The sequence below is a fragment of the Euprymna scolopes genome, chromosome 6 (genome assembly GCF_053919585.1).
Source record: "Euprymna scolopes isolate OS-2025 chromosome 6, ASM5391958v1, whole genome shotgun sequence".
NCBI classification, from domain to species: Eukaryota; Metazoa; Mollusca; class Cephalopoda; order Sepiida; family Sepiolidae; genus Euprymna; species Euprymna scolopes.
In genome coordinates, this window is record NC_136487.1 from 70,618,779 (window position 1) to 70,627,790 (window position 9,012).

The following is a 9,012-nucleotide window of genomic DNA, read 5'->3' on the forward strand; positions in this document are numbered from 1 at the left end:
TATGTTATATAGAAAACGTAAATGGTGCCTTCAATGATAACCAATATATAACAACATGGCCTAACTAAATGTCTGTGGTACTTCACTATTTGGGCCATATGTGGCTTTATCTATATATATGTAACAATCTGTTACTTAGTTTTTACTGTGCCTGTGTGTCAGACATGTATTTACGACATACCTTTTACGCTGTCTTTTAGCCTACCTTGTATGCCATCTGTCCTTGGAAGGGTTGAAATCTGTTGGAAAAATGTTTCAAATGATCTAAGACGATTATGGGTTTTTTATAAAGATTGTATTTCACTTCCCAAGTGTTGTTACGCAGAAGAATGGAAAGTGAGTATCTGGCCTATGGGTTTCTCCTAGTCTCCATTTTGAGACACGTCACCTCTCTCTCAGGTCTCAGGGAGAGGAAGACCAGTTAACCTATCCGTTCTCTTCGACGTCTAAAATCCAACTCAACACTATGCTTGTCAATACGACACGTAAACCTCCGGCCAGCCATTCGGGTACCTTCCGGTGCAAACTTGACCAGGTCACCGAGTTTGACATGTTTTGACATGTTTGGTATTCTTATTAAAACATAGCTTCACATCTCTTGTTTACTTCGCCAGTTAGATAGATAGATAGATAGATACACACACACATACATGCATACATACATACATACATACATACATACATACACCGATGGTTAGATACACTGATAGACAGATAACAGATAATTTACTCTTCTGTTCGGCCAACTCTATAACAGTAAAGCAAAGAAAACTGTCATGAGAATGCTCATGCCAGTGCACATTCTGGTCCAACTAGAAATAGCGAAAAAGTTATGTGTATATGTTTATATATTTGTATGCGCAGGATTTAATATAAAGTAATTGGCCAATCATTATGCAGTTTGGAAAGAGCTGTTTGTAGTAAGGTGTTCAACTGTGCGCTTTATTTAGTTTTATTCAATGAAGGTAAAATTGGAGTAGAAATGATTTGGAAAAATTTCCATAGCTAAAAGTATTCTAAAGAGTTTTAAAAGGGCGTAGTATATGTACAGTCTTATATTTTACAATACAAATATTTGAGATGTACTTTATAGTTGGTTCATAGTCTTTAGATCCTTATTAAGCAAGCTTGTCTCCCCATAGGTCCCATTACATTATAGACATTTTCTAGAATTAAAATCATGCAATGTAATGTAATTCAGGAACCAACACGTTGTAATCTCAGTCGCAAAGGTGACTAAAAATAGAAAATAACTTCAACGCACTTTATTATTGTACAATGGCATTTATTTGCTCATTGTTACGGCCGTGAGGTCATACATCTCAAACGTGACCCACACGTGATTTAAGCATCTAACGTGATCTCGAAATGTAATAAAGTCATTCACGCGATTGTCCTCTTTCTTCCTTTTATAGTCTTTTTGCGGGGGACGTCATTTTGCATGCATTTGCATATAGTGGGTTGACACTGCAATACATTTTTAAAAATCAAAATTAGAATAAGGAAGTTTGACATTATTTTAAAGAGCATAGTATCTTGATTTCAATCCTTGTAGAGACATATAAAAGTGGTAAAGAATCGTCCAGTTTCGGGGAATTGATTTTAACTGTTTTATGGTGGATATTCTAGGTGTATAATTTCCGTATTCATCGTAAAATTATTGACTCCATACGGTGAGAGTTATATATGGGTAAATACGGCATAATTCAGTTAACAACGACGGTTCCCGTTAGATCTTCGAAGTTAAGCAATGTTGAGTTTAGTTAGTACTAAAATGGGTGACCATTTGCATATTCCAGGTGTTGTCTGAGCTCTCCGCTTATCTTGGCATTGTTTCCAGTCGTCTAGCACTTCTCATTACCACTGGATCCAAGCATTGCCGATTCAGGAGATGTGTGGTTGGAGATTGCGCAACCCTTGCCTCACAATTACGCGCGCATTTAAGATTACAGGCAATATCCATTGTCTCTTAAGACTAAACGGAGTCATCGAAATATACACTTTTCCAAAGATATAGAAAAAAGTTTATATTTCACACAAATGAGCTACTTAGACTTGCTATGATTATATTAAATGATAGAATAATTATCAAGATCTTTTAATATTTATATTTGACAGATTGATGTGATTTAAACTTCAAACCTTGTCATTTTATCTATCGTATATGTATAAAAGCACGGCATAATCACATTGACACACCGGTTTTCGTTAGATCACCGAAGTTAAGCAACATTGACCCTGGAAAAACATAATGTCTTCATCTTGTGAATTTCATACTCCCATGGAACTCCCTCCTTTGAAAGAAAGATGGTTAAACAGGCATAGGGTTAGTGCCGTTTTCATTCATACATATAAAACATTGTATTGGAAACAATATTAAAAAAAAACAACACTTGAAACAAGACATGAAGCCACTTTGTGTAATGAGCTGAAATTACTTCGAATTAATAAAGATACATCGATAAGACTGCAATTTTTCTCTCTTTGTCAGAGACATAGCTCATGGTATGTAAGAACCAAATAATAGAAGCGAGAGTTACGAAACACAAGATATGCTTTCTACTTTCCTTATATATTTTCATCATCATCATCATAAAAAAAACAATTGATGATGAAAATGTTTATCCTTTGTTGAAAATAACTTATCTTTGGAAATTCATGGGTTAAGAATTTTTCTTTATTATAATTCCTTGTTTGAATTTTTGATGGATTAATAAAAATTGTAATTTATTAAACAGTTTTTCATTTTTTTTAATTTATTTCTCTGTCTAATATATTGAGCTTTCTATTATCATACTAAATTTTAGTTTAAAGATAACATTTATTTTTTTACTTAATATTCACCACTTATCAAGGCTTGAATTCCACCCGAGGATAACGGTTAATGAATGTTATATGATAGTATAGTAATCGTTAATGGTGTAAACTGGTAGAATTTGATTATTTATTGGGAAGGATCAACAAGAACTTAAGTTGGATTTGAATGCTATTATGTTGTATTTAGCCGGGAAGCAGGCTAAGGGAGCAGTGTTCTATAGGCAGGCAGTTCTGAGAAAAAAGCTATTTTTATGGAATCGGCGTTCATATTTAGGCACAGGTAGATAATGGGGGAAATCGTATATAGTGGTTGAGTGGATTTTGCGAAAGTTTGACAAAGAGAGACCGTAGATTAACGTTCATTCGGCAATTGCCATAAAAATAACGATAGAGCAGAGGCAGGCACATAACATCTATTCTGTGGGAAAGAGGTTGCAGGATAGAGAAAAGAGCATCACCTACTAGATTTCGAAGAAGGTTTTGAACTTTATCAACGCTAGATAGGGCGCGGCGAGTAGTTGCCATGTGGCACCAGTACTCTATTTTAGGGCGTACCTGGCTCTTATACAGATAGAAGATTGCATCGGCAGTGATATACTACTGAGGCGGTAAAGTGATATGACGATGAATGTTTTGTCTGTTTTAATTTAATTTCAACCTCTGGAAGGTTGGAACGTGGACCAACTTTCCAGAGGTTTACTTTATCTTTGTAATTTTATTTATATTACACACACCCACACATCCATATACATGTAATAATATTATACTAATTTACATAGAATCGATATATAGATTTCGACAGGATATCACGCAAAGTTCGAAGGATAATTATACATGAGTAATTGAAAAATACGTTTAAATGCCAGTGTTGGAAATATGCAATCATATGTTAATCTAAATGTAGATTAAAATATACATTACACTGAGGAAAAGGCCAACGCAATATAAATTAACCCAGAATACAACGCAATATAAATTAACCCAGAATACACTACAGGCATTCATTATCAAACATGTGCTCTGTTTTTTAAGTGTAAACTCAGTAGAAATCCAGCTAATGAAAACATATTTAACAAATTAAGTAGCATATATAACAAACCTCGGAAAAATATATAATTTAAAGAAGAATATATATATATATATATATATATATATATATATATATATATATATATTATAAGTTTTAAAAAGGAGAAATGGAGCCATTATTAGAATTATGAGGAAGATCAATTGGGAAAAACCCGAAAATAAAAACTTGAGAGGAGAAAAATAGTCAAAAGAGTATTCGACAAAGCAAAAAAAGAAAAAAGAACCTCGAGATACCTTTCGACCGACACTTTTCAAGAGATGACGTCGGTGGCGATTAAAATAAAACAATGAATGCATAATTGAAAATGGGGATGATGGGAGGGGGTGAAACAAAAAAAAAATAAAAATAGATAAAATAAAACTATACGAGGTGAATTAAATGAATGAATAACCCGTGATATATCGTAAATATTTCAGAAAACCGGGAAAAGTAAAAGAAAATGAACTTACCTGTAAATAAGTGCAGAAACAAGGAATAATGACGCAGTGTAGGCATTTTTTTGGTTAATTTAACCTATTTAAACAGGGCTAATTTATGCGACAGCTCCTTTTGCCTACAGATCAATGGTCTGTGCATTAGTACGTTTACGGCCTCCAAAATATTGAGATGCTGTTTGGAACTGGCCTTGTGTACAATGTGAAAACAGCCACCCGAATACGCTTCACTACATGCTTTATTGTCATATAAGTGCGCACCAATTGATGACTCATGAATAGTCGAGCACCCGGATGTGCTCCGTAAATGCCCAGATGTGTTTTGAACGGCCGGATGTGTTCAACAATATGTTTATTCTAGACCCCCGGGACTTTCGAAAATACGTAGGGACATGCTGTGCCAATCCGACTCATAGACATTGAAACTTACGACCCACATAGTCAGCATTACATTGACATTTAAATTGGTATACAACTAAGCTTTTTGTAGTGTGGGAAGTGTATCTTTCTTAAAAGTTAGGAAGTCAGTTTCGAACACCACAGGAGGCTGCACCGCATAGAACAAGTGCAATACAACCGAAGTAATTTTATCGACAAACTCTTTACTGATAGAACCAAGATAAAGGGTAAGTATAAAATTTAGCAAGAGCTTGGCGAATATGCTTAGAGATTATATCCTCAGGGAAACCATTTTTCGCAAGAATATCAGCTATCTTCTTAAATTCTTTATCAGGTTTGTTAGTTAAGCAAATCACGAGGGCACGGTGAATCAAAGTCTTGATCAAACTCATTTTTCTCCTTATAGGAGCAAAAGAATCCCAATTTATATACAGGCCTGTAAATGTCGGTTTCCTGTATAAAGTTGTACTAAACCGATTCCCTGTTCTTTCTACAAGGACGTCCAAAAAGGGTAAAGAGTCATCCATAGTGAACTTGAGTGCAGTGTTGAGACTATTTAAATTCAGAAAAAAGTCACTTACTTCGTCATGATATTTGAAAATGGCAAACGTGTCATCTACGTAAAGCCAATAACGAAAGGGTCTAAAGACCCGAGTTAACACTAAGGATTCCTGAAAGCCTAGGAAAATATTAGCACCCAAAAGATTGCCCATAGCTACCCCATCGATCTGTTGATACATTACGTCATTAAACATCAAACAAACCGACTTAGTTACTAGTTCTATGAGTTCCAGGAAAATATTCTCAGAAAAAGTGGGAGGGGTTAGTGTTCTCCGATAAAGCATGTCAGCATATATCTGAATAGTTTCATCAATGGGTACATTTGTGTACAAGTTGGTAACACCGAAAGAACATAGAAAATTTGTTTGTGAATTACAGTTAAGTTCCTGCATAGTAGCAGCGAAATGGAAGGACTCCACAATACAATTACCTGAAAACTCTTTTATTCCAGGCTCAATGATCTCGGAAAACCATTTGGACAATTCATGTTGGAGTGAGCCACTCATGGAAAGAATGTGTCTTAGAGGGACTTCATTCTTGTGGATCTTAGGTAGCCCGTACATTCTAGATCAACGTGCACCCACGGGCCGGATCCTGTGGTAAGTATCCTTATTGATACATTTCTTCCTATGTAACTGAAGAAAACGTTTCTGTAGTTTTACTTCAGTGTTCGAAGTGCTATCAACTGATATGTCGCCAAGCCTTTTAAATGTGGATTAATCGTTTAGACTATCCAACATTTTCCTGATATAATCATTCGTATCAAGAATGACCACACCAGCAACCTTATCCGGCTTAGTGATATAAATATTTCTATTTGTCTTCAAGGGCTTGGCAGCTTGATAATGAATCTTAGTCCATGCAAACTCACGAGCATTCATAGGGAAGTTAGCGAACTTATGCGCTAGTTCAGCTAACCTTGCCTTCATAAATAAATAAAAAACATCTTTTGACTGTGGTTCATGATGTTTAAGCTGTGAGTTTAGTATCTCGAATTCAGCAAAAAGTGCTTTCTCTATCAATCTTTTCTAATACTACTTTTTCATTGTGAGAGCGACTGGTACCAGAGAAGTTGAATATATGACGATCAACTTCAATCCCTGAACCATGCCTGGCGCGAGTAAGCGCGGCAAGCCATCTCTGGTTGTTAAAAGGAGCTGTATTGCTACGGAAATTATCGCTAGTTGATAAATATTTCGAAAAACGCAATCTATCAAGAAAGGTAAGATTTGACCACGCAACCGACCATAAACGGCGATATTTGGCAACAATTGAAACAAGGATGCGTTTAAAGTTCACACATCCATCCTAGATAAAAGCATGTTCCAAGTTAATAATATTTCTAGCATTAATTTTGACAATACGCATAGAAATACACACAGGGCGATATAATTATCCAAACAGGAGAATTATATTGAGAAATTCTATTTTGGCTCGAAGCGATATAAGCTTACCCTTAATTCGAATGATGTCATTTAATTTATCTATGAAAAATATTGCGTACCTACTCCTAAAATATTTAAAAAGGTTTTTAGGGGTACAAAATTTTATTAAAGTTTTAAAAAGAATAAATAAAGTCATTATTACAACGTGGAAGATCAATGGGGAAAACCCCTAAAAACATCAGACAGGAGAAAAATAGTCAACAGATTATTCGACTTAAAAAATAAAAAAAACCTCGAGAATAGTCGGGCACCCGGATGTGCTCCGTAAGTGCCCAGATGTGTTGTGAACGGCCGGATGTGTTCAACAATGTGTTTATTCTAGACTCCCGGGACTTTCGAAAACACGCAGGGACATACTGTGCCAATCAGACTCTCAGTCGTTGCCTGGTTTGGCATGTCAGTTAAGTTTCTCTACCTGTTAAAAAATACATGGATGCACATGTAAACTAAGTCAAAATATTTTACTTTGAAATTATTAGCATCCTTTTTTGTACGTATTATATGGATTCTTCGAACTACTATTCTCATCTTGAATATTATTTTTTACAACGTTTCGGTCAATGTAACCACCAACATTTTCCATTAAATAAAATAACAGCTTTAATTTGAATTCTGTGCAGATTCTCAAGTTCGATAGAAATATTCCCGAATTCGATAAGTGTTGGAGACGCCCCTCCATGGGATTAATGGACTATCTCATGACGTCGCTTCCTCTGGTGACGTCACTTCCGATATCGAGTACCGGTGCTCGGAGATTGGTACATGGCCAAGCAGATCGTGTGCGAACGCCCTACCGTTGGAGAATGGTATTGTTCAACTCGCTTTGCCTGTAATATATATATGAATACATGTTCGTTTCCTAAAAATCCTGTGTTCCTTCGTTCGTATTACCGTTTAACTCCATAACAACTGGCCACGACGGATTCGACTTTCACATGGGCTGACTTCACCCCCCCCCCAATTCTAATTGACTTCAAAAGAACTTCGGATTTACAAGCTAAGAAGTCGGCTGACAATTACGCTTAAAAAAGGGAAAGGAACACATGGCAACGTTATCGACTAAAATGTAAGTTAACCTTTTTGTCTCTATATGTAAATTGTAAAGAACTGTACGAAACGCATTTTTGCAATGTTTAAAAATTAAGTTGGTTGCCTATTGAAAGAAGAAAGAAAAAAAGAAAAAGAGAAAAATGTTGACCCAATTTTCACGGCGAGAACAATCCTATTACAACTGTCTACGGTTTATTCTTATGCAAATTTGAACATTTTTTCGAATGAAGTAAAAATATTTTTTTGCCTTTGTTTTTCTGCTAACTTTATGTATTATTTTAACGGTAGAGAAATGTTTTTTCCCTTTCGTTTTATTTGGACTAAAAGAAAGATACTTTTTCATTTAGTGGACTTTTCTGAAATATTCTATTTTTAACTGTCTGTTTTAAAGTGAAAAACTTTTTTCTTCCGCGTGGGACAATCCCCCCCCACATATAAAACATTAAAAACAGCCATTTTGGTTAATTTCCAGACAATTCCACAATTACTTTTATTCTTTTGCAACTGTAGTGTATCACATTACATTGTTTTTTGTTTTTTGGTTAGTAAGTAAAAAAACATTATTTTATCAACCCTCATATTAGGTTATCTCTAAGGTTTTTACCAAGAAGCAAGGGATACATTGCTCCCTCGTTATAAGCACACACTCACTTTTCTGTTTTTTATTATTATTTTATTTCTCCTCTAGTAAAACACGGAAATAATTGTTTTTCGTGTGTTTGGAAAAAAAAACATTAAAAGATGGATGACGGTAAAGCAGTATTAATACAGCTAATCAAACCTCAGATGGACCAGCAGCAGAAAGCTGAGGAAATTTAAAAGAACGTGATAAACAGCTCCGATTACACTTTCAAGAGAGGCAACAAGCGTTGGAGGAGAGAATGCTACTTCAACAACAGAAACAAGAAGAGCTATTATTAAAAATATTCGATAGACAGGGACGACAGTTTTGCTTTTTTCCAAAATCTTAAACCAAACAACAAAATATTCTTTAGCTATTGCTTTTCTCGTTCTAGCTCATTATTGATCTGAATAATAGATTTGTTTGTTTGTAAGTCTATTTAATTCTAATGACTAAGAAGTATTTCTTTTAATAATTTATTGAGATTTAAAGTAAAATAATGATTAATATTAACGCGCAGATGACAAAAATTTGAAAAAAAAAAAAAAAAACCGCCGTTGATAGATACTTCAGCTTGCTTATCCTAATCGACAA

At 35.0% G+C, this 9,012-nt stretch overlaps 1 protein-coding gene across 1 annotated transcript; it reads right to left on the minus strand.

The window, feature by feature from the left end:
• Positions 1-4,943: 4,943 nt before the first annotated feature.
• Positions 4,944-5,864, minus strand: LOC145278189 (uncharacterized). The gene has a single exon (XM_080130474.1). It carries the CDS (start codon positions 5,862-5,864, stop codon positions 4,944-4,946), a length of 921 nt encoding a protein of 306 aa, XP_079986600.1.
• Positions 5,865-9,012: the final 3,148 nt, after the last annotated feature.